General features: G+C 53.0%; 1 protein-coding gene across 12 annotated transcripts in view; it reads right to left on the bottom strand.

The window, feature by feature from the left end:
• The window catches only part of PTPRN2 (protein tyrosine phosphatase receptor type N2), a 692,817-nt gene that overhangs the window by 47,854 nt on the left and 619,009 nt on the right, over positions 1–25,954 (bottom strand). For all 12 annotated transcript variants that reach the window (XR_007479336.1, XR_007479337.1, XM_049715043.1 and 9 more), the window contains 2 exons: positions 14,436–14,583; positions 197–270 (listed from right to left, as the gene is read on the bottom strand). Coding sequence is in view for 10 of the 12 variants with exons in the window: in XM_049715043.1 (XP_049571000.1) it covers positions 197–270; positions 14,436–14,583 (222 nt within the window). In the remaining 2 variants the exon portion in view is untranslated. The remainder of the gene's footprint in view (positions 1–196; positions 271–14,435; positions 14,584–25,954) is intronic.

The raw sequence follows: 25,954 nt of genomic DNA, 5'->3' as shown, positions 1-25,954 counted from the left end.
CCTTTGCCTGGGACTCAGCCCCGCCTGGGGACCACGCCATCAGGAGTGGGCAGGGGGCAGAGCGCCAGCCCTGGTCCCTGGTGGAGGCCGGTTACCCGGTGGAGACAGACCGCCTATCTGCTATGGAACCAGTGCCCGGCCGGCCCGCTCCCGCCCGCCCCCCCGGGAGCCTTGGTGCGTGGCGGGCAGTACTCACGATGGGGCTGGCGTTGATGTAGTCAGAGCTGCCGTGGCTGTTCTCTGATTTCAGCCGGATCCGGGAGTGGTCGTCTGCAAGCCCCAAAGCAGAGCGTTAACCCGTGCAGGGCGTCATCCAGGGCCACCGCTGCCCCTGCCCCCAGGTCCCGCTGAAGGCCGCCACCGCACCTCCTCCCTCCCTCCCTCCCTCCCCCACCGAGGGTCCTTCAGCCCACGAAGTGGAGCGTCAGGGTGTGCAGGGAACCTCGTGTCTTTCTTGTGTCAAGTTCCAACGCCAAGGCTGGGTGCTCCTGGGCAGTAGCTCATGTAGTGTTTGCCTTTAAATAACACGTATTTGGTAACACAGAGAAAATAAACATCATCGTGGATATGAAGCTATCAGACCATCATTCAGTACATACAATTCTGTCGTCTAGAGAAGGTGACATACTCGAGATTACAAGAATGTAGCTTTACAAGGAGAAAAGAGCAAAAGAAAATGCAGCGGAAGAGGGTGCGGGGAGCAGTGTTCACTGGGGACTCACCGACACAGAAACGTGCCTAAAACGGGCAAAACAATTTGACGGGTGTTGAAACCAGACGCTCAGAGGGGATTGAGGACACGTGATCGGTCGCAGCTCAGTGTGTTTGCTACGTGAATCATCCCTGACTTTGCTTCTGGAGTAACCACCCTCCTGCGGCCAGTGACAGCTCTCTGTCTGTTTCCAGGAGCTTTCACGGCCAGCAGGGCACCCCCGAGAGTCCCCGTTTCTCCCACCTCCCTCCCCTTCCTCCGCAAGGTGCAAACTTGAAAATGGGACGCGCCGAGCTCCATCATCTTGTACGGCAGGGAAAGCCTTCCGGCGGCCCCCATACCACCTGCTTCTGCTGAGAGAGCCTGGCTGCAGCCCCGGAGCTCAGGGTTTCCACGGCGGTGAGCGTGTTACCCCAAGTCCAGATTCCCGGCACTTCAGCCGCGTCTCCCCACTTCCTGCTCCCAGCCCTGGGAGCAGCTCGGCAGTGGGGTCAGGAGAGCACGCACGGGGGCTTTGCTGTGGTTTGTGTCTCTTTCCTTTCTCTGGGAGATTTTACTTATTTACTCATTTTTTGTTTTAAACAGTTCTGGGGCTTGGGAAACTTGGCGAGGCCTAAACTGATTGAACTTGGAAGGTGTCGCCCACCGGAGACTGGACGCCATCCTATCCGTCTTATTGAGGTATTAACGTTGGCTTTTTCCCAGTAGAGACAAGACAGGTAAGAAACATCTAGAGACGGGGAAGGGGTTCACGCCTGACATGTTTACCTGAGCACAGGTGACACGGACCAGACGCTGTGGAATGTTCTGAAGGTGTTTACAATGGCAGCGGCCAAAGCCCCCCGCTAAGGTGTGACCAACGATTCAGAAGTCCCCTGGACTCAATGGCTTTGGGGTCCTGCACAGATCTGTTCCTGAGAGACTGAAAATTGGCTGTGGCAGGAAGTTGAAATAAAACCCACGAGAAAAGTCGGTCAACTCTGACATTCCAAAGTGCTACAAACACTCACCCCAAGATGGAGTTCAAGAGGCCCAGTTTCTCAGTGTATGTGTGTGGGGGCATCCAGACATGTCAAAGCCAGAGACGGTGGGAGCCGCTCGGAAGCCGGGCCCTTCTCTGAATGGGGACCATGCCTTCTGCCCGCACACGGAAGCCTGGATACACAGAGCAGGGCTTCTAGCTGATTCCAAAGGGTTCCCGAGGGTCTCCCAGGAGCCCCCCTCACTGCAAATATTCTCCACAAGCCCACTTCAGGCGTTGCTAACAGCAGCAGTTGGGCTGCTCCCAGTGTCTGAGAACCCGTCACCCAGGGCAGGGCTGCTGGCCATCGCAACGGAGGGAACCAGGGAGGAGGGCCCGGAGCTTCAGAGGGTGTCGTTCACACCCAGGGCGGAGTGGCCCCCTGGTCGCACTGAACAGGCCCAGGACTGGGGGGCTGCCGGGTCCCTCTCATCTCCACAGGGCCCTGCGAGCAACCAGGCTCAGTAAACAAGGGCCAGCTGGATTTTCTAGTCGGAAAATCAAGAAAACGTGTCCTCAGTCTGGGAGTCTCGGTGAGCTTGAACCCTGATGGTTCATGGGAAAACCTGTTCTGAGCAGAGACGGAGCCTAAGCTTGCTGTGAGGACAGCTCCCAGCGTCCTGCGTCCCTGCGGGCACCGCTCCAGCCACCTTCATCCCCGCAGGGCACTCTTTCCAAGATGCCACTGAGCCTGGGACAAGGGCTTCCAAAGCTCAGAGTTCTACCTTCCCATCACATATTTCATATTGCAGCAATGTGTTGATTTAAAAATTAACAGTGGGGCTTCCCTGGTGGTGCAGTGGTTGAGAGTCCGCCTGCCGATGCAGGGGACACGGGTTCGTGCCCCAGTCCGGGAAGATCCCACATGCCGCGGAGCGGCTGGGCCCGTGAGCCATGGCCCTAAACCTGCGCGTCCGGAGCCTGTGCTCCGCAATGGGAGAGGCCACAACAGTGAGAGGCCCGTGTACCGCAAAAAAAAAAAAAAAAAAAATTAACAGTGAACTTTTTTTTTTTTTTTTAGTGTGGGACCATCTTGAACCTCCCTCTGAAACACCGGGGGCCATCCCAGAAGGGCCAGAGTCCGGCGGAGGGTCGGCTGATGTAGCAGGGACGGTCCAGTGGACATTTCACTCGCCTGGGCAAGTCTCAACCATTCTGTGGTTCACTGTTCCTGTTCTGAGGGTGGCTGCTGTGTTCTTTGTGATGCACAGGGGCACACAAGGCTGCCTGGCGGGATTACCGGTTCACTCAAGGTCAACAGCGGGGTGGAGGTGAAGCCAGGGCGGGGCTCCTGAGCAAATAACCCCCCCTTCCCCCCCCCCTCTGTGGATCCGCGAATACCGTTCCTTTGTCTTCTCCGTTATAACCACAGAGCAAGAATTTTTACAACTACAGCGCTTATATTTTAATGGAGAGCTGGGTGTGTCCTCCAAGATCTTGTTGTGAGACTTCACTCAGACGCCAGGAAGCAGGAAATTCAGGTAGTGTCTCCCGCTGGACCTGGCTCTACAACCCAGTTATTTTCCTCTCGTAAGATCCACAGTAGTAAATTTTATCGAGGAGGGAAGGAGAAAAACACCTATTAAGGAGAAACTTGCTGAATTAACCCTCTGTGCCTGTTCCCTTTCTGAAGCCCTGAAGAATCTGTGTACCGTTCCCGTGTTCAAGAGCGGTGCTTTGAATGTCTGTAGCTTCTCCCTGCCCTAATGTTTCACATGTATCGTCCTCCTCCTTCCTGGAACACTGTGCCGTAGACGGAACAGAGTCCCTTTTCCCATTTAGGTTGAGAAACGGAGGCTCTGAAACATCCAGTAATCGACCTGGCAAAGACCCAGAGCTCAGGGTCCAGGCTTGACCCAGCCTGGCCACCTGCTGGCCCGGCGATAGTCGGGTGAATGATTCAGTATCTGAAAGTGTCAGATGTGTCACCTAAAATGTAGGGAAACGATATCTGACTCACAGGCTTGTTGTGATAAATGGCTTCTATAAAGTGCTCACGGAAGGCCTGGCAGAGAGCAAGGGATTTAGGAACAAGTTCAAGAGATGACAGAGGGACACACACCGAAGTGACAAAAAGTCAGCTGAACCGGCAAAACTCATTGTGTGGTATAGGACGAGTTGTCAGTAAATAAGGATGGTTTTCATAAATGCCAACGGAAGGAGTAAGGTCTAGACTTGCTTCTTGATCATGACGAGGGCAAAGGAGCCTGGAGGGAGGGAGACGTTGGAGGACACCGTGGCTTAACCATTCAGGCTTCTTCTAGCCCGTGCCGTGCGTAGCCTGTGCCCACGTTCCACCAGAACCCACCCAAGGAGCGTGTGTGGAGGCCTCCCCCGCCTGTGACATCGTCTCCTAACATGGATCTTTAAGGATAGCGTTTCCTCAGCCTCCCTGATCGTGTCCCTCACACTGAGCGCACCGATACGTGTATGAGTCAACACAGGCGAAGTCATTGATACTGCCGGCGGTAACGCTGGCGGTAACACGAGTTAGGCATCTGCAGAAGCCGTGGGTGGACACTGGCACCTGCCATGGGATTTCTTCATCCGAGAGGTCTGTCAATATTCCCCTGGGGCCCTGCAGCTGTCTCAATTTTCTGTTAAGATTGAGATGAAACCATTACACTGGCTGATGGCATTTCCTCTACTTGGAGGGTATGGCTGGTGCAAGCGTGCGGTGCGTCTGTGACGGGCCAGCACTGCCTGGAGGGCTCTGAGTCTTTCTTGGAGACCCCACACACTGGGCTGCGCTCACAAATGGCCCCAGCGCCACCACTTCCTTCCTGAATTTCCTGGGTCCCCTGACGGGTGAGCAAACCGCAAACATCACCTGAACTTCTCCACCAGCTGTTAACGCCAGACGCATGTTCCCAGCCAGTGACACCTGGAAACGTCTTCATCGACTTGGCCTTGTCACAGCTGAGGCAAAGCCATAAATGTTTGTATCATGTCTGTTGCAGGACTCTGAGAAGCTAAGTGCACGACACGTTCCTCCACAGACCCAGGAGCTGGAGGATGACGGCGTGAGCGCGAAGCACTTTTGCTCTGAGGCGGTGAGTCCTCCTTGGAGTTCAGCTCACACTTCTTTCCACCAGCGCCCCTTCCTCAGGAAGCCCGTGAGCAAGGGCTCTGCTCCCGTGAAGAAACCCACACCTCAAACCACAGGACCATCAAACGTTTAAGGAGGAAAGCAGACACTCGTGCTCTGCACCTCCACGGCTCAGTGCCGGGCAGACCGGGGCGTCTGGGGCCCAGGGTCAGCACACCTGCTGGCGCCCCGGCGGCAGGAAGACAGGCTGGTTCCGTCCCTACCCAGGAAGCTGCCCCGCAGGGGACGGCCCACAGCCAGAGGCTCACGGCTGGCTTCCCGGCTCCAAACGCCCGAAGCAGGTCCCAGAGGCACACGCATGGCCTGAAACGTGGTCTGAAGACTTCACCTTGTGTCTCATTTCTTACTTTCCCCAGCATCTCTGTGGATCTCTCAAAAAGCAATCCCGAAATAGGATCGCCATGCAGCTCGGCGGGTGACTGGCCATACAGGCGGGTGACGGGGCTGGAGCAGAGCAGGAGCCCCTGTTCTAACCTCGCTGCTCAGCACGTGCAAGGAAAAGGTCCCTCTGGGCTCGGCCTCCGTGCCGAGCAGAACAGACCCAAAGGTTTCAGGTGGTGGCCTGGCACCGCCCTGCCAACCACTGAGCCGTCCAGGGGCGCCTGGTGTCGAAGGCTGAATTGTGTCCCCCCCAAAAAAAGCTGTGTGGGTGCACTAGCCCCCAGGACCTCGGGATGTGGCCTTATTTGGAGATGGGTCTGTACAGAGGGGATGGAGTGACAACACGGTCATGTAGGTGGGCTTCAGCCCGTGCCTGGCGTCCTTATAAAAGGGGGAGTTTGGAATCAGACACAGGCAGAGGAAGGATGACATGTAGACACGAAGGCTGAGGAGAGGGCCTGGGAGAGACACCCCCTCGCAGCCCTGAGGGGCCAGCCTTGTCATATCCACCCTTGTCCTGGACCCCGGCCTCCAGATGGTGAGGACACAGCTCTGTGGCCTGGACGCTCCCGCCCCCGGAGTCGAGCCTCCGTCTGGGCCTGGCTTTCTCACAACGTCCTGTCTGCCCTTTTCACATGTCTAACGTCTTCCAGTTCCCCACGTCTTCAATGATGAGGCTGACCGAGATGACCAGCAAGTTCCTACCAGCTAAAAAATGTTAGCTTTCTATGAGAAAATTAGCCAATAGGTGTGAGGTGGCCCCTCATAAACCTGGGAGAGGGAGGGGAAGGAGGGGGAGGGGGAGGGGAAGGAGGAGGAGGGGAGGAGGGGGAGGGGGAAGGGAGGAGGGGGAGGGGAGGGGAGGGAGGGGGAGGGGGAGGGGGAGGAGGGGGAGGGGAGGAGGGGAGGGGGAAGGGAGGAGGGGAGGGGAGGGGAAGGAGGGGGAAGGGAAGGAGGGGGAGGGGGAGAGGAAGGAAGGGGAGGGGAGGAGGGGAGGGGAAGGAGGGGGAGGGGAAGGGAGGAGGGGGAGGGGGAAGGGAGGAGGGGAGGGGGAAGGGAGGAGGGGGAGGGGGAAGGGAGGAGGGGGAGGGGGAGGGGAAGGGAGGAGGGGGAGGGGGAGGGGAAGGGAGGAGGGGGAGGGGAAAGGAGGAGGGGGGGGAAGGGAGGAGGGGGAGGGGAGGAGGGGAGGAGGGGAGGGGGAGGGGGAGGGAAGGAGGGGGAGGGGGGGGAAGGAGGGGGAGGGGGAGGGGAAGGAGGGGGAGGGGAAGGAGGGGGAGGGGAAGGAGGGGGAGGGGAAGGAGGGGGAGGGGAAGGAGGGGGAGGGGAAGGAGGGGGAGGGGAAGGAGGGGGAGGGGAAGGAGGGGGAGGGTAGCTCTGCAGAGAGGTCCCAGCAGCCCCGGTGACTGCGTGGGAAGAGGCTCCGGGACCCAGCCCTGGGCCATGGTGGGTACAGCGGTGACACCAGGGCACCGTCCTCGTGCCTGGAGGGCAGGATGGCGTGCAGCACAGTGTGCAAATGTTTGCTGGCAGCACGCGTGTTGCACACACACAAGAACAACTCTGCATAATAAGAGCAGACACCAACCAAGCAAAACCGTGCCACCTGCACCGTTCTACCCAGAGACCATCAATCAACGGACCTCAGTTACGCATCTTCTCTGAGTGAGGGCCTGCATCCCCACTGCCCCCCCAACCCCGCTGAGCTGAGGAGGGCCGGACACAGACGGCAAAGGGCGTGGCCTCGGAGGGCCCCTGTGGGGGGCAGCTCACACATGTTGAAACAACGTGACAAAAGTCTGTGTTCTACTGAGCACAGTGTTGTCACCAGAAAGCAATCCCGGTCTCCATCTGTGCTGACCAAGGGTGGACAGGGGGTGGACACAGGTGTCACCTTCAGCTGACAGTCACAGCACCTGACGGGGACCCAGGCTAGTATTGCTACACGTCTAAACTGAACTCTAATAAGGAAAGAATTGCTCGGTTGATGGTAACCTTGAGAGAACAGTGGCCAAACCACCTTAAAGTTTTGAGTTGCCAAGAAAGAGAATGCTAGGCATTTAACACATAACCAGATGAGGGAATTCTGTTCCAGAGACTCCAAAAGGGCGCTGAGCCAAAGAGATGGGAAACCCTAAACGTCAGAGTTCTGATGACACAGTGGTAAATATCCTGAGTAAGAAAACGAGCAACAGACATCCAAAGAGACCAGGGTGGTCCGCATGTGAAAGACCACATACGGAAGACGGAAGCGCGCACGCAAACCAGGATCATCAGAAAGGCTGACGTCCCGAGAGGGATGGTGCAAAATACACAGGGGATAACAGGGGAGTCTGTGCACCTGTGTTTGTTTAAACCGAATGAAGCCTCTGTCTGGTGTAGATGAAATCATTCTGGTAGATAACAAACAGAAAATCTACTCAATTACAGTTGCGCTGTGGCCATCTCTATCAGAGAATACCTTTTCAAACCAACAAGGACAGAGAAGAGACAGTTAGGGGGTCGACAGACGCTGGGGGCCGATGTTCACGGGCAGGTTCTGGTCTCCGGTCCCGTGACCAGAATAGGTTCTGCGAGTCCTCTGGGTGCAGCGGCAGCGGGTGCTGGCCACGTCCACGGCGTGTCCTTGGGATGCACAGTCTGGCCACGGCTGGTTTCGACCTCATTGTGTCCCTGGGCCTCTGGGTCTCAGGTGCGTGACCAGAAGAGGGGAAATAGCGGGTCTGGGAACCAGGCAGTCAGCTTCCCAAGGACCAGGCCAGCCTCCTGACTGGAGAGCTTGTGAGGGTTTCAAGGGAGGGTGGCCGCCAGGAGAAGAGGAGCTTATTAGGATCAAGTCACGTCGGAAAACCAAGGGGGTTGTTCTAAAGTTACAAAGGCTAGAGAGACGCGAAGTCCAAAAGGCAGTTATGAACCTTGACTGCATCTAGTTAACTAACCGCTGTAGATGATATAACTGGAATATGTGGGAGCATTGGAAGATGGAGTGGAATGAGCGGCTAATAGGGGATTCCTGATTTTCTTAGTCACAACAGTGGGGTCGTAGTTACGTAGGAGAAGGTCTTTACTTTTAGGAGACACAGGCTCACGTATTTAGATATCACGATGCCTAAACCCCACTTTGAAATAGTTCAGCCAGTAAAGAAGTAAAGCACACACACTGATCACACAAAAAAGGCAAAATACGGAGCGGCAGCTGTGCGGACTCTCGCTGGTGGGAATGTAGGCGATCGTCAAATGATCATCTCAACCCGAGCATTTTAAAACTTTTGCGATAAAAAGCGTGTGGGGGGAATTATGCCAAGCTGGCGACACTGCTTCTTTGCAAAGTGCCTCTGGACTGGCTGGCAAGGAGTCCCCCGGGGTCAGGAGGGCAGGGGGCAAGCCATGTCGCCCCCTGACGCCCCGGCTCACCTCTGGCTCCAGGCTCGTGGGTGATGGTGTAAATGGGACACTGCACACCTGGCCTTTTGCACGGTCTGCTGTGCGGGGATCTCCTGGGCTGCACGGGAGGGCGGCAGGCAGAGAGGGGCTCACGGAGCAGCCCCTGGAACATTCCTTCCTGGATCCGAGTCTGCCTGAGGGGGGCCTTGGTAGGCAGCGCCCTGTATTCATCCCGTTGAATGTGGTTCTGTTCGTGACTCGAAGGCAGGTAAAACGTGTTTATAAAACGTGCGGATGGAAAAAGGCTGAGGGTGACCGTGGTGACCAGAGGTCAAACTCCCCTTGACTTTGAACAAGGATTCGTTTATCAGCAGTGAATGCAGAGTTCAATTCCGTATAAGGATGGACGGCTCGGGGCTGTGCCCTGTGATGTGCCCATTGCACGATGAACGGAAACCGGAAACGTGCAGGTCAAGGAGGAAACACAGCCCGTCGCGGCCCTTCTGAAGGCTGTGATCGGCCTCTGGGCGCAGAAACCAGAGCGGGTTCAGAAGAGGGGCCCAGCCCCGGCTCCCGCCTCTGCGAGCAGCATCGGAATGGGACGGGGAGAAGCACAGACACCCGGTGACAGGAGGTTGGATGTCTTACACATCCAGTGGCCCAGCTTCAAGGAAAGGAGTGAAGAGAGGGCAGAAGCTGAACCTGAGTGCTGAATTGTGCAGACGGTGGTGCGGCCCCCAGCCCGCAAGCAGCCCCTCTGCCCTGGGGAGGCTCCGGCGGGGCGCTCCCACAGCCCAGGGGCCCACCTCCAGAGGCTCCGCACATGCACAGCCCCACGGGAAGGCCCGGGCGCCTCCTCCCCGTGTCCCTTAAAAGCTCTTCAGTCTCCGGCAGCCCAGCTTCTGCTGTGATGTAGCAAAGGAAAAGCCTTCACAGAATTGGCTGGATAGTTTCTTGTCGCCACCAACACACCTACAGCCTTCCCAAATCCAGAGGCAGTTACTCAGCTGGTTCAGAGGCCGAAAAAAGGGAGCGACAGAAAGACAGCCAAGCCAGCAACTTCTCTGGACACTTAGCTTCTCGTGCAGCCACTTTACGTGAGGGGAAGAAAATCCTGCTTGCCTGTCGGATTTAGGAGAATTTCCCACGACTGATGGCTAGAGGCTGAGCAGGTCACTCAGATGGGGCTGAACCAGAATACTCGCTGCGGGGGTTCTGCCGGGAGTTGGGAAAAATATGGAAACCAAAGGTTTGTTTGGAAATAGGTAGTTTTCTGTGTGTTTCAAGGGAAGCGATGCTTTGTCAAGTACCGTGGGCCTTGGATGTATTTTAGACGTTCCTTCTGTGGAAGTTCGAAGTCTGTGTTCCTGTTCCCGACTCAGAAAGTCTCAGGTGAGTCCACAAAAGCACAAGGGGTTGGTGTCCCGTCAGCACAGGGCATCCGGGCTCGAACCCCAACACCCTCATCTGTCCGACGGGGGGGAGATGCAGGAGGGCTGGGGGGTGGGCGCGGGGTGCTTGGGGGCCGCACTCGATGTGCTCAGCCTGGCCGCTGGCCTTTCTGTCACACGTGGCCGAAGCCTGGTGCCACCAGGTGACGTGGCTCCCGGGAAGAGCCGGGCCAGAGTCGCTCTGACCCTCACCCGGCCCGTCTTCGGGGCAAGGCGGGGGGCCGAGCTGTGAGCTGGGTGAGCAGCAACGCCCGAGAAAGCTGAGCTGCGAGAAGCGGCATCACAGACCCTTCTGTCCATCTTCACGTGCCTGTGTCTTTGGCTTTACGTTCTCTCTGGGTTCATGTCTAAGTATTCCTGTGTCTGTGTGTCTCTCTCTTGTTATTATAACTCAGAATCACAAACATTTTTCTGTTTAAGATTGCACACCAAAATAGCATCATATTCCTGTTTTTAATTTAAAAAACAGATGAGCGGAATATTGCATAATTCTTTTTAAAAAGGCCAAAAAAAAGAATTTAAAAATTAAATTCTTTAAACTTCTGAGCTATAGAATTAGACCTAGCGCATGGCCAGCCAACATCTCATGAACGCTAGCTGCCTTGTCCTTTGAAAGACAAGTCACTTGTAGCTAGAATCTCCGGGCTGTCAGCGATGGGAAAGTCGCTAGCCCGGCCGCCCTTGAATTTCCCACCAAACTGCCAACTGGGACGTCTTCCAGCCTCAGCTGGAACGGCCCTCGTGTTGGCGGAGGTGGGGGGAGAGACGTTTCGGGGGCAGCAGACGAGCAAAGATGTGGAGGGGCTGGGAGGAGGGGAGCCTGCACACTGCCGGACTGGGCGGGGTCCAGGTGGGTGGCCCGGGGGGCCGCTGACCAGGGAGCCAGGCAGTAACTCCCCTCTCCCGGGTGGAGGATGGACATGAGGAGAAGCGGGGCAGGAGCAGAGCTGCTTCATGGAGGGAAGTAAAGGCAGGAAGGTGGGGTCCAGCCAGGGGTAGGGGGGAGCAGAGTGGGCCGGTACCGTCAGATCCAGAAATGAGGGGCCTCGCTGGAGGTGACGGGAGAGGATAAGGGCAAAAGGAGCAAATGCAGAGAGAGATGGCCCCGGGGTTTCCATCCCAAGCCCCGAGTGAGGCTGAGTGACACGGGTGGGTGCTGCGGGGAGCACGTCGAACACACGACGCTGTCGTGCACACCCCACTGTCCCCGGCTGGGGCGTCAACGTCGGCTTCAGGGAGCGGGGCACGTGGAGGCCACCCTGTCAACGCCCTACGCTCCATCACGGACCGTTTCTGCGCCATAAGGAGTGAACAGCCGGACAATACGGAGAGGTTTCAGGAAGAGGCGGCGGTTCTCCCTGGTGGAGTTTGGCGAGACCAGTAAGAGTTTAAGTGAGGCCATCGCCGGAGGGTCCTGCCTGGGAAGAGATGCCGGTGGAGATCTGAGGACAGGATTTCCTCTAAAAGTTAAGGAGGCAGGAGTGTGGAGGACAAAGGTGGGGACGCACTTGCTGGGACTGGACCTGCGCGTCTGGGGAGGCTCTATCTGCCCGCTTGTCTCTGCAGGGTACTGGCCCCTACTTCCTGCAAGACCCCGGACAGGCGACAACCTAGGTCAGGCTCTGGGACGGCCATGCCGGTCAAGAACAGTGGCCTGTCTCTAACGCCCAGCGCCAGAGTCCAGCCAGGAAGGCACTTCCCCTTCAGAGCCCTGGCTCCGGCCCACGTACGGCAGGCCCGAGGCCCTGGTCCCCGCGGGGCTGAAGCACCACCCCAAGGCTGAAGACAGGACACCCCACGTGCCTGAGGTCCTGGCCTGTGGACCCATCGCTGACTCGGCACAGACGGAGCCCAGCGGCCGGCCGGGCTGCAGGGCGCGTGGACGGGAACGTGCCGTGTTGTGGTTGGCTCGGTGGAAGGGATGCTTTGAACTTGAGTATTTACCCTACAGGGCCTGACACCCGAGGAAGCCTCCAGGCCTGGGAGCACGCTGGATCCAGGCTGACGGTCTGCCCCCAACACCACATTATTTAGGGTGTAGTTGGAACACCCTCGCACCCCCTAACCTGGATCCTCTCTGAGGACAGTGGCCAAGCTTGGTTGACTGGGTGACCCAGCGTCTGTCAGCAGCTCTTGGCACAAGTAGGTGCTTAATAAACATGTGTCAGTTACTGTCTTTTCTGCTAAACATAAAACTTACAAATCGCAACAGCTCCTATTTTTAGAGCTCTTTAGGGAAAAGGCCCTCAGACGTCACAGAACTAGTCTGAACACTGACTAAACAGTTAGAAAAGACTTACACCCAGAAGCAGCGCGTTAAGATTTTACAAAGGTGTGTAATTCCCAGGCTGGGGCTAGAGCAGCACAGGAGTGTGTCTCTGCTCTCGCTGTCCCGTGAGCAGGCGTGGAGTCGCTGCCACTTACTACGAGACAGGACATCTGCTGCTGCGTCTCCCAGGCCGGGGGGCGTCGGGATGGCAGCCCGGCCGCGCCTTTGGGTGGTGTCAGGCTGGTCCCCCACTGGCTCCACAAGGCTGGGACGGGGCTTGTGACCCCGGGCGTGCTTCCCTGCGAGGGGGCTGGTCTTGCCTGTGAGCCCCAGCGTGGCTCTGCTGAGCCCTCGAAAAGTCAGCCCACAAAGTTCCTCCTGCCGTGTGTGAGGTCTGCACGCATCTCTCCCGTCTTCCGTCACCACGACAGTCACTCATGCAGTCGGCATTTACGTCAGACACTTTGGTCACAGACACCCCCCAGATCCCCTCCCCCTGCAGGGGGATGTGTAGTAACCACAGCCCAGACCGGCCTGGAACCTGCTAGGACACAGGAGGCTGGTGTCTCTAGTAAAGTGACAGGAGGAGAGGAGGTGCAGGTGGGTGGGAAGACGCAGACTCGGCCCGCCCCTCCTTTAGTCCTCCGTGGGCCTCCGCACCTGTAGGTCACTCGTCACCTCACGTAGTGTGAGACTGCAGGGCTGGTACCTTCCTGTGTCCCCATCTCCTGGCAGTGACTCCTGGCCATGCTGGTGACACACTGTCGGGCTGAAGGCTGCGGGGGCACCTGTGTCTGCTCCTGCTGTGCCCACAGCCTGCCCGGCCCACGTGACTGCCTGTCAACTCCTCATGGCCCTAAGTGTTCAAGGACGACAGTGTGAGGCCAAGTACAGGTGAGGATGAGGCTCCAGGGTTCAGAAACGAGCCTCGCATCCCAGAGCAACGGCAAGTGCTCGCTGGGATCTCTGTGTCCAGCCCGTGGCTCCAGGACTCGGCCGCGGGGCCGGAAGGAAGAGACGGCTCTGTGTTTCGAGGCTGGTGTCGGGGGCTGGCTCAGAGGGTGGTGGTCTCCCTGCCCTTTACGTGAGATGAATGGATGGACCCAGACATCATCATACTAAGTGAAGTAGCTCAAACAGAGAAAGACAAATGCCACATGATATCACTTACATGTGGAATCTAAAATATGACACAAATGAACTTACTTACAAGACAGAAACAGACCCACAGATATAGAAAACACACTTATGCTTACCAGAGGGCAAGGTGGGGGGATAAGTTAGGAACATGGGATTGACGTGTACACACTGCCATACATAAAATAGATCACCCACAAGGACCTGCTGTACAGCACAGGGAACTCTACTCAGTATTTTGCAATAACCTGTAAGGGAAAAGAATCTGAAAAAGAATATCTATCATCTGTCTATCTATCTACCTATTTATTATCTATCATCTATCTATATATCATCTATTTATCATCTATCATCCATCTATCATCTCTCATCTATCTATCATCTATCATCTATCTATCTACCTATTTATTATCTATCATCTGTCTATCATCTATCATCTATCATCTATCTATCATCTATCTACCTATTATCTATCATCTATCTATATATCATCTATCATCTATCTTATCATCCATCTATCATCTCTCATCTATCTATCATCTATCTATATATCATCTATCTACCTATTTATTATCTATCATCTATGTATCTATCATCTATCTATCATCCATCTATCATCTATCATCTATCTATCTACCTATTTATTATCTATCATCTCTATATATATCATCTATCTATCTATCTATTATCTATGTATCATCTATCTATCTACCTATCTACTTATCTATCCATGTATAACTAAATCACTTTGCTGTACATCTGAAACTAACAAGACATTGTAAATCAACTACACTTCAATAAAATTAAAAAAAAAAAAAATGAAGTGAGAGGACGTTTGCTGGCAGAGAGGGCAGACGGGCAGGAGGGGAGGACGCTGCAGCCGCGCGAGCGCAGCGGGAAATCCCGGGGGGCAGGTGCGGCCCATCCCTACCGCCACCGGCCGCCCTCCCGGCCAGAGCCCCGGCGGTACGTACAGGTGAGCACTGCGGGGCAGCGGTTCTTGGGCGCGTTCTCCTCCCTCTGCGCCACGAGCGAGCTGTCGGGCTCGGCCTGGTAGGCACACAGAGCCTCCCACTCCTTCTCCAGGCGGTTCTTGTTCTTCAGGTGGTCCTCCATGTAGGCCTGGAGGGAGAACGAGAGTCAGGAGCGCCAGCCGGGAGGGCGCGGGCCCCTGGCGGTGACGGGACGCCGGGCGGCCCGTGGGGTGCAGCCCACAGTTCCCCTGCTGAAGGGGGGTAGGGCTGGCTCGGGGCCTGGTGCAGGGCCGAGGGCTAACCAGACGCAGGGGGTGCGGCAAAGGCTGCCCCGTGCTTTGGTGGTTGGTTCAAAGGTGGTCACGCTGCGTTTGCCGCGGTGCCAAGGGGGGCGGTGAGAACACCCAGCGACCGTGAAAACAGACGCACACACCGCAGACCAGGTCTGATGCGCCAGCCCAGAGGTGGGATGTGTGTCCAGCCAGGAGCGAGGTCACGGGATGGGCGCAGTCACGGAGGCTTATGGCGCCGCACTTTGTGGGAAGAGGTTTAACACAGCGCGGGGGAGGGGCAGGCACGCGTGCAGGTGTGTCCGGTGCGGCTGGGGACAGAGAGAGCCCAGGGGCCCTGAATGTCTGGCTGGGCATCCAGGCTCTGAGGTCAGGAGTAAGGGAGGTTTGGGAGCCGGGTCTGCCTCTGTGCTTGGAAACACGCACAGGAGGACCCTGCTCTCTGCATCAAAGAAGGAACGTGCTCAGATACACGAAGAAGCTACCACCGTGCTACACGGAGGAAGCGAGCTGGAGCTGGGTTAAAAAACAGGGCCCACAGAAACGTGTTTGTCAGTAACTTCAGTCTGAGAAAGCACCTCAGTTGTCATGCTCTGCACTCAGTCTCATTTTCTTTTCCCCCATCGCAGAGAACCACTGCTTACCAACAGATACTATGATGCAATAATTGTTTGAAATATTTTCAGTGAAAACTACGGAACACACTGTTTGAAAACTATTGTATTATCCAAGCAAAATCGTGTCCAAGTGGTTTCTCTTGGACAGAAACGGAAACCACACCCTCCCAAGATCCTCCAGAGCCTGGGCCAGGCGCTCAGCCAGGGGTCCCGGTGGGGACAGCCAGGAGGCGGGGGGACCCTGCCCGGCACCATGGCTGCCGTTTAGTCCCCAGATGAGGGCTGCCTATGCGCACAGGCCCTAGTCCAGGGAGGGAGCACAGGTGTCACCAGCGGTGACGACAATCCCGCCACTCGCCACACAGTCGAGGGCAGGGAGCTCAGCCGGGGCCTTCGCTAGGGCTGCCCCCGCTCCCGTTTCTGTTGGCACAGAAGTCATTTTTCTTGAAATTGGCTGGCTTTTCTGAACCCACCGGGGGTGCTGCATTTAAGACACTGGGCTGCTCTGATGTGTGCAGCGTCACGTGGCTGGCAGTGTTAAAAAACAAAAACAACAACCCGAGTATCTGACCCACAGCTGCTCTGATCTTAATTTGTCAGGCACTTGTCTGTTGGCAGCGATACTAGGAGAACTGGATGGGGAAACAAAGGCCTCCAGAACGTTCCCTCCACAAAGACTCCCAAGCCAGTGCTGCCTACTCACCTTATTGATCTGTTCAGTCCAGAAACGACCGTGATTTTAAGGAAGAGCATTTCAAAGGACCAACCCGGGTGGCTTTATCGCACCCAAAGGAGATAGTGGTCCCATCCTCTAACATCTTGCTTGTGGGTCTTCAAACATGCCCGCACAGCAAAATGAAACACACGCACACACGAGGCCAGGTCTCCAGCGGTCAGGCACCCCGATGTCCGGCCAAAGCTTACACCCGTCCCACATCACCCCGACCCCTCCGTCAGCCCCCTCGCCCACTCACTCCAGCTGACCACCCGGCTCGGATCATCCCCCCCACTGCTCTTGGCCACCCCGGCTCATCGGCACCCACTCCAGGGGACAGAGAGGCATGAGAAAAGGAAGGACAGTCCACCAGACAGTCGTGCTGGGGTCCCACACTTCTCAGGGAAATGTTGACTACAGCGACTTGAACTGTCTTGTATTATTCACTCAACAAACACCGACTGTAGTCCATGTTGGTCTGACTGGTGTGTGTATCAATGTGCGTGAGCTGAACCAGAGCTCGGAAGCCGGGTGCCTGGTGGGCGATGTTCCAGGGGAGAAGTCACCCTCGGGGCCGCCTGGCCCAGCAGCTGAGGGCCCCCCGGCAGGTATGGCTCCGGGAGGGCCAGCGACGGGGCCCTGGGTGACGGTCACATATCCCTCAGCCCCCTGCTCCAGCCGCTTAGGGAACCAGCAGATGGTCTTCTATGCAGAAGACCGAGAACTGTGACCATGAACCCCTTTTCAGGCACAGACCGTGAACCTCAGAAGCTCACCCTCATCAGGAACAGAAACATCGCAGCAGTTCTAAGTGCCCGGCCACTGCCAGCCCCTGGTGCCCACACAGCTCACAGGTTTCTTTGGGTGGGGAAGAAGCAAACTTAAGGGCACAATCTAGAACATGTAAACACAGAATGCTTTCTTTTGGGACAATCATTATGGAATATCAGATACATATTTCTTGTACCAAAGTTACCCTAATAAGGATGACACTTAAGTTTGGGGAAATACCAACTAGCTTATTATCTAGCTTAAAATATGGTGTGTGCGGGGGTCCCCGGGAAGGAGGGGTAGTTCTGGGTAAAGTGTACAGTCTCAGTGCTTCTGTGGTTACTTTCCCCAAGACTTGTTAATGTACAGTCTTACAAATGGATGTAAAACTGTTTCTGGCAAAACGATTTGGGATCCTCACTTTTCTTTGGAAAATAGTCTGTTCACAGAATCCATCATGAATGAATGAGCTTCTTTCAATAAAATGTGATGGATTCTAAAATGATAAACCCTGGCAGGTTTAATCAGGTCTCAAATGTTGTCTGCAAAAGGGGCATCGGCTATATCTTAATTCCTGTAAACTGCAGCTGTTTAAAATTTCACATTTATCTTAACTGTGGAAAATGAAATCATGCTGCAAGTTGACTTGAATTTCTAAACTTACGGCAAGAAGCATCAACTGGGACTGCAGTACGCAAGCTTGAGTGACACAGGGAGGAAACAGTCGTTACGAACATTATTACTTTGTTTCATTGAGAATGAACTCATCTAAAGATACACTTGATTATATTAAAACTGAGATAAAGTTTTCATCCTCTCAGCACGTATTACTACATTCGTCTGTGTTTGCCCTGCTCCGGTCATTTCAATTTGACCTATTTGTTGTTTCCCTATTAGTATTTTTACAAAACATCATTCACTGTGTTCAATGGACATGATTCCCATCCACGTCTGAGGAGCTTTTGCTCTTCATGTTTGTGGATTAGATGTTTTTCTTCTGAGACATGAGAGTATGTTTCATGTTGTCTGTCAGGAAGCTAGGCCTTGGTAGTAAACTAACGTGTTTTATACAAATACAAAACCTGCCACCATAGCTCAATACGACGAGGCCCCTTCTCGTCAAGGGCGTGAGAACAGGTGTAGCGATCCTCCCCAGACACCATCACCGCCCGGAATAATTAGGTAAGTTAACATGAAATTTAAACACGATGCACGTTCTTCCCCCAGCCTGTAGGTGTGCTAAACGCTGACATTTAAAATACTTTCATTTCACGTGTGTGTGTGTGTGTGTGTGTGTGTGTGTGTGTGTGTGGTAGGAGTGGGAGGAGGGCTTAGTTTAAAAAAACAACAACTAACTTTTTATTCCATAAATAGCACATGTAGAAAACGAAGGAAAGCGGAATGAAAACAGAAGCTGCTGATAACGTCTCCACCTGGAGCCAAACAGCAAGGCCTGGGATAAACTCCACCATTTCGGGCACATGTGTGAGCTGCTTTTTTTCTGTTCTGACAACCGTTGCTTAAGCTTTGGACGACATCAACATTATAGACTTTTCTTATTTAAGTTGAAAAGATGCTGAGATGAGGGTCTTATAGACACAGAACTGCTGGTGTCCTCCTGCTGCCGTGGCCGCCTCCTCCATCCTCCCTCACATCCCTTTCTGGTTCCTTCACAGGCTGGCATTTCTGGTCACAATACCACCTGCTTCAAAAGCCACCAATGGTGCCCAGATAGCATTGTCCTTTGTCCAGACTTCACTTCACTAACCTGCGACTCCGTCCCAATAAGAACACGTCCCACTGTTTGAAGCCTCCCCCGTCACCATCATTCTGGACGCTTTCTTCAAGCCGATTGTTCTGTCATGAATCTACCCAGAAGTCCAGGTCAGTACGGATGCGTCCTCCTCCTTCACGCCCACCACTGCCTTCTCTCATCTTGCTTTCCTACAACCCACCCCCGCCTCAGACACTAGTTTAAAAGCTGCATTTCCGTGACGTGGACCCCAGTCGGCTTTGTGGGCACCAGGCCCCCCCCTCCTCTCATGAGCTCACTTGTTCAGGGTGGGGCCCGTGTCGCATGCACTTAGCACACAGTCAGTATGTGTTGAATGACTGATCGTAGCCTGGAAAATTCTGTAAGAAATTTGTGCTCCAGGTAAAAATTGTATATTGATGGCTGGCATGCCAAAAAGTTTGCCAATGAATCTTCTGAAACTTGGAAGAACTGCCCCCACAAGTACCAGAGGACTTCGGAACGTTTCATTAAATACTTCCTGCTGCTTTCCTCCTTTCTGCGTTAGCCAACAAACAGCTTCACAGTTCATGTCGACGGGTGGCTCCAAGTCCTGACGTTCCAGTGACAGCCCCGAGGTCGCGGCGGTCTCACAGACCTGGAGGAGCAGCCCCAGGTCAGAAAGTGCTTCTCCCAGACTCTCCTCCGTTTTGGTCTTAACCATCCTCAGGGTCCAGGTCTGGCGCTGTCTCCCTGAGACGCTTCTGTGGACTCCTGTGCCCTCAACGAGTGGCCCTCACTGGGGACGTTCCATGCACCGTCACTAGTGTAAGAAGCCTGTCTTCCCCATGGGTCGTGAGCTCCTGGGGGTTAGGGACCCGTCTTACACCAACATCATCAGCCTGCACAGAGGAAGCTCTGGGATACACAGGGCAGAGCAGGACGAATCGCCAGCACTGTAGCGGGGGCCAGCCAGGTGAAGGGGATCCCCCGCCACGTCCATGCAGAAGACCTCTGTCAAGTGGAGTCAGGGCTCCGCACCAGTTGGTTCAAGTTGAAGAGCTTATACAGATGAGCTATGACAGCTACCCCGGTTCTTAAAGAACGTCTGGAAGTAAGTCAGTCTTTAATGTTGAAGAGTTACTCACTACACTCAGCTAGATTCTGGGTGACGGTGGTGGGGACTGCAAGGGTTCTCGGCTGGAAGGACACAGCGTTGTGTTTCCATACTCCTGGAGCCCGTCAGGGGGATTTCACTCGAGCTAATTCCAGATGAGCCCCGAGTGCAAAGGTTTCTAAAACCTTCTTGAATTGTGATATTTTCAAGGGCCTAGGTTTGATGTACTTGCATAAAGATAATCCCCATATCCCGAGGTCTCAGAATATGGGTTTTCCAAGTTTGTAGCCGAACCCGCTGACAATGACCTCGTGACCCCCGACCACACAACGTCATCATTTACAACAGGCTGAAGATGGACCTGCATTTCTTCTGAGTTTCTTGCTCCTTGAGGATCGCGTCAGCTTTCACAAGACCCATTTTATGAGCTGTTGACTCAGTCTAAGGTTTTCCTCTTTAATCTGCCTCTCATCTCCGACTTCATCCTCCCAGCTCCGCAGCTCACATCCCCTTTTCTAGCCCACCCAATTCGACTGTTTGGGTAGGAAAATGACCAACAGTTTCAGGGGCAGGGGGACCACGTACCCCCGATGACTTTTCAGGAAATGCTCTCACGTGTTGAACAAACCACTGGCTTCCAGGTTCACTGGAATCATTTTACACAGAATCCCAGAACTTGTGGAACAAAAGTGTTACTGCCATTATAAAGTGGAGACTTGTGTCCACAATTTGTTATTATCACTCAGATATATTCTGCACTGTCTTCTGATCAAATTGTCAGCATCTTCAGGTCAAGAAAGCAATTCCTAGGAATATGGAATCTGGGTTGTGGAGCACAATAGAGTTTTGTTAATCACAGGAGCACTTTGTGTCTTTGGGAGATTAATTTCACCCATCACTCACAGAGTCTCTGTGAGCGCCTGAGGGAGCTTTTCCAATAGGAAGGCAACTCTAATAAATGGAGAAGGCGTTCGGCTTGATTCTGAAAGACTTCTTAACAGTGTGATAAACAAAGAGGTCTGGTGCCCACACGACGACTTTTTGGGCAGACCATCTAACCTCACTGACCCTTAATTTACTGCTGCATAAAACCGGGAATCACAGTACGTATTTCTAAGGTGGTTCTGATGCTTGACTGAGTTCATATATCAACTATACTTTGTAACTATAAAGTATACACAGATGGAAGGGATGGTGATTCTCATTAGAAAATCTCGTAATGTCTCTTCTGTATTCTGTGACTACACGGTTCTGGGGACGTTGACCATTATCTAATGAAAACCATTATCTAATGAAATGTGATGCGTTAAGTCCCAGCTTGAGTGGAGAACTTGAGGGGCGTCGCCGTGGACAGACGTTGCTGTCGGTGTGGTCAACCTTGCTGGATACTATTAAAGCGATGAGAAGCAATGCCACTAAGTACATAGCTTGTGGTTGCAACACTGCTTCTGATCCACAAGGGACAGTGGTCCTTCTCACAAGCCCGCAGTTTCCTCACCGCGTGGATCTCGCGGATCCGGCCCTGGAGCTCGTCCCTTCTACGTGCTTCTCATCGCTGGTTTAATAGGGAGGCGTTTCCTGACCAGTCTCGAGGAGTCACTGGAAATGCCAGTTTAGGAGATGATGGACGTGAAGTTGAGCTGCTGATTTCTGGTGTGGAAAGAGCTCGTGATGCCGTGTGGGGCTCTGCCCTGGCACCTCAGATCATGTCGGGATCTGGACTGTTCCACAGGCACCATTTTACTAGCGTCAACATCAAGGATCAGTTTTCAGGGTCACAAGGAAAGAATCCCACTTACTAAAATCTTCTGTTTCACCACATGTAACAAGGGCTTTGGGCCACGATTGCTCTAAGAACAGCTGAGGGCACCTGGCTCCGCGGCCCCCCTGGCCGCCTCCGTGCTGCAGGACAGGCGTGCTGCTGTCCGCCTCCGAATGCTGGGAGGATGGGTCTGGAGAGCTGTGCAAGTTCGTCTGAATCCAGCCCGCAGAGCTGGGATCCCGGCTGCCAAAGTGCTCAACCAAACCCACGTGGGGGTGGCCGCGAGAGCCCGGGTGGACCACACGGTTTTAGCTCTGTTAAAAGGCACAGAAATGATGTATGCTGGCATCTCTTACCGCCAGCAATGAGAGGGTGACATACTGGGAGGGGCAAGAGGACTTATTAAAGAGAATAATGAAAATAATCTTTTAACACAAAATACTAGAACGCATAAGGATGGTGGACCATTGCTGAAAACAAGCAAACTAAGATCCAGTTGGCACCATGTCGCATTGCTCAATACAGTTGGAAACCAGTAATGTCGGCATCAAACCGTGTCCGCACAGATCTTGGGAGACTTCTATTGCTTTGTGAGTCTTCAGACGTGAAACAAGTAGAAACTGTCCCAGTGAAAGTTCATTCCACAATGATGCTGCCAGGAACAAGCTTCTTCCTCTGAGGAGCAGGTGTAGTAAAGGAAGGTGGGTTTTTGGAAGATCCAATTATTATTAGGAAAGCGTTGTCTCTATTCCCTTCTCGGGTTGGGTGCCTATTACAACAATCAGACCTTTTGTTGGAGTAAGAATACAGCCATTTACGTTTCCTTTCCTTGTGAGGGGACCATAGGCTGGTGCTTTAAAGTCAGGCAGAGTTAGATGAATGCTTTTAAAAGCACCAGTAAGCTGATTCTGCTGCCATCTGGGGAGACGATGACCTTTTTTCCTTTAAAAATAATCATTGTCACCCGTCTTCATTAATACATTGAAGGGAAATGTTTATGCTACATGTTTGAATGCCAAAAGTAAGACATTTAAATTCCAAGCAAAAAATATGAAAAGATGAAAGGAGAAATTAGATGGGGTTAATTGTCTGGGCTTAGCACATATGGACACAGAGACGCGGGGAGAGCAAACTGCTCGATGAAAAAGGTATTTCGGTTGTCTCTAGATTGCTGCATCTGGCACATTTTAAATGTTATTTATTAATATTATGCATCAGGCAGGCTAAGATATTTGGAATTAGAAATTCAAAGTAGTCCGTTCAAGCTCAAGGAAGGACAGATACGGTTAAATGATCAGAGGGTAGTTTTGCTGTTTCTTAGCTTAGGAAAGATTTGCTTGAAATGGAATCACAAACCACACAATTGTATTCGAAACACCATCTGACTGCAATAAAAAATAACAAGTGAAGCTCCGCACCCGGCAACTCACCCTCTGTCCTCACACCTGCCCAACCTGCCCAACGTCTCACCTGTCGTGGGGCTCCTGGTCTCACCGAGTAGTTAGTTAAACACGCACTGCTTTATCGCCTTCAAACGAGGAACTTAAGATGCAGAGCAGCTATGCACACATCATATTAAAAAAAAAAAAAAGGGAGGGCTTCCCTGGTGGCGCAGTGGTTGAGAGTCTGCCTGCCGATGCAGGGGACACGGGTTCGAGCCCCGGTCCGGGAGGATCCCACATGCCGCGGAGCGGCTGGGCCCGTGAGCCATGGCCGCTGAGCCTGCGCTCCGCAACGGGAGAGGCCACAACAGTGAGAGGCCTGTGTACCACAAAAAAAAAAAAAAAAAGGAAAACACGCAGACCCAGACCAGGCCAGCTCAGTGCACGTCCTGCGTTGGCAGCGTGGGGTCACTTGGGAGAAGTCAGCACTGTTTGGAATCCAGCCTCTGGGTCACGTGTGCTAAGCCTAAAGGAGTACGAACGGGAGCAAAGGAATCAGAAAGAGTAAATGAAAGACCTTCACGCGGTCTTTTCTCTCTTTATTACATTTTAGGTATCACCTCCGTGGAAACTTGTTTTTGAGGAGGAAACACTCCCATGTGAACTTGCAGTGGGCAATTCGCTTCCCTTATCCTAGTGAATTGGGACGTGGTTAAAAACAGATGAAATTGACCAGCAAAAGCCCCGGGCGTGGGCAGCAGAATTGGCTTCACTGATAAATGGGAATCAATGCCGTTTCTTCCAAATCCTTCCCCCGAAAGCTGTTTCTCAAGCTGAGCTGTTTTGAAGACCGCCTAGGATCTTTGCGGGCCCAGCGACCCCTGAACACTGTTCTCACGCTGCCTCAGTGTGATTCAGAAACGTGCTCCCGTTCTTTGTGTGGTAACCAAGCAGGCTGCGCAGTGATAGAGATTTTAAATTGTTAAAATAGTAGAGAAAAGTTCATATGCTTCCAAATGCAAAGCCTTTAAGAGCAAGTCCCCAGCTTCACACTCATTTTAGGTGGAGACAGTGAGCAGGAAAACCCCAGGACAGAGAAGCAGCACAGAAGGAGAAACAGAATACGCTGCGTTGGTTTGGAGGCTGTGAACCGTGGATCATCTTGTTTTATTTAAAGTCCTTTTTCTAGTTGAAAAATAAAATATGTGGAAGAGCTAAGAAAACAAATAAAAGCTTTAAAGCAGCGGTCCCCAACCTTTTTGGCACCAGGGACCAGTTTCGTGGAAGACGATTTTTCCACGGATGGGGTTAGGGGCATAACATTTATTGTGCGCTTTATTTCTAGTATTATTACATTGTAACGTATAATGAAATAATTATACCACTCACCTTCATGCAGAATCTGTGGGAGCCCTGAGCTTGTTTTCACTTGCCGCTCACCGATAGGGTTTTGATACGAGTCTGCAAGCAGCTGATTTATTATGGTCTCTGCGCAAGCCTCTCTGCTAACGATGGTCTGCATCTGCCGCTCCCCAGTGCCAGCGTCACCACCTCAGCTCCACCTCAGATCATCACACTGGACTCTCATGAGGAGCGTGCAGCCTAGATGCCTCGCACACGCGGTTCACAGTAGGGTCCACGCTCCTATTGAATCTAGTGCCGCCGCTGATCTGACGGCAGGTGGAGCTCAGGTGGTCATGCGAGCGATGGGGAGCGGCTGTAAATACAGATGCAGCTTTGCTCACTTGCCCGCCGCTCTCCTCCTGCTGTGCGGCCCCAGTCCCTGACAAGCCACGGACTGGTACTGGTCTGTGGCCCATGGGTTGGGGACCCCTGCCTTAGAGAATACCACGTGTTTACAAAGTACTGCTGGGACGGTTTCCCCGAGAACAAGTTCCTTGCTCCTATGTGGCACTGAGACGGGGTGCATGCACCCCACGTGCTTTTGGAAGAGTGAAGAGAAGGAAAAGGCAACTCCTCGCAGAGCAGTGAGTTAAGAGGACATGAAGACTAGTTAAATCTCTATTTTGTAGAGCTTAACTAATTGGAATCTTCAATTACTATATTTTTATTATAATAATTTTGAGTTTTGGTATTCTAAATCTAGAAGAGTCCAGCCTGTGAGAAAGCATACCGATTGTGAGAGACAGTTTTCTGAATGACCTGCAGGGTGTTTCCTGGGGTCAGGAACCCCTGAGCCTACCCTCCAGGTCGTCTCCATGGAGGGCTGTGCCTGTGAGAGACGCTCTCAAAGGCCCTCGTGCACTAAATCACGTGCCCATCAAATCTCTTTGTGACCGGCACTCGACTTAATTTATAGATTTATGGAAAAGGAAAATCACAATTGTATGAAGACTCACAACTGAAACCCTGGTGGAAAGTGTTAATAATGGACACATTCTGTTCCAGAAATGTTCTAATTAGTAAACTTTAAAAAATAAGTAATTTTGTCCTTACCACCTCCTCTTCCTAAATAAGGGAAAGGCTCGTTCTTTTATACTACTGAGAGTTTGTTTCATGCTGGGTACTTCAGTGCGATATAATTTCGGGTGTGTGCATAGGAGAGGGTGACAAAGGTCTTCTGCAGAAATGCTGAGAGAGAAGCCACGTGATAATAGTAACGACAACAATAACTTCACTTCGTACTTTCGGGCTGTCATTTTCAAGAAGCTCAAAGAATTTTAAATGAGCAATTTGATGAACCTTATTATCTTATCTAACATCTTAAAAATGAAGGTTATATGAACATAGGCAAACTATAAAGGTGAATACTTATAAGCAATGGAAAATAATTAAGAGACTTATACCCTATTTCCATAAATGTACAGTTATTTATATTTAAACTGAAGACAAAAGAGGTTTGCCTGGCATTATGAGTGAAACCAGGATTCCGCCTCTAATTGTGGAAGAGAGAGTTAAGAGTTGCAGTATTATTTCAGGCTCCCGCTCATTTGTTGGTGGGTTTGGCCATTTATTTGTTCATTCAACTAACTTCATCAAAAGCATATCGTATGAGCTGGGGATGTCGTATGTTCTGAGGATCCAGCAGGCAGCTGGTCGGAAACACTGTCCTCATGGGGCTGATGCTTTGGCTGGAGAACAGACCACGTACCAGTAGCTAAACAGAATTTAG

Source organism: Orcinus orca, chromosome 9, assembly GCF_937001465.1.
Source record: "Orcinus orca chromosome 9, mOrcOrc1.1, whole genome shotgun sequence".
NCBI lineage: Eukaryota > Metazoa > Chordata > Mammalia > Artiodactyla > Delphinidae > Orcinus > Orcinus orca.
Note: the sequence above shows the minus strand (reverse complement) of the source record. Positions and strands in the feature narration are given on the sequence as shown.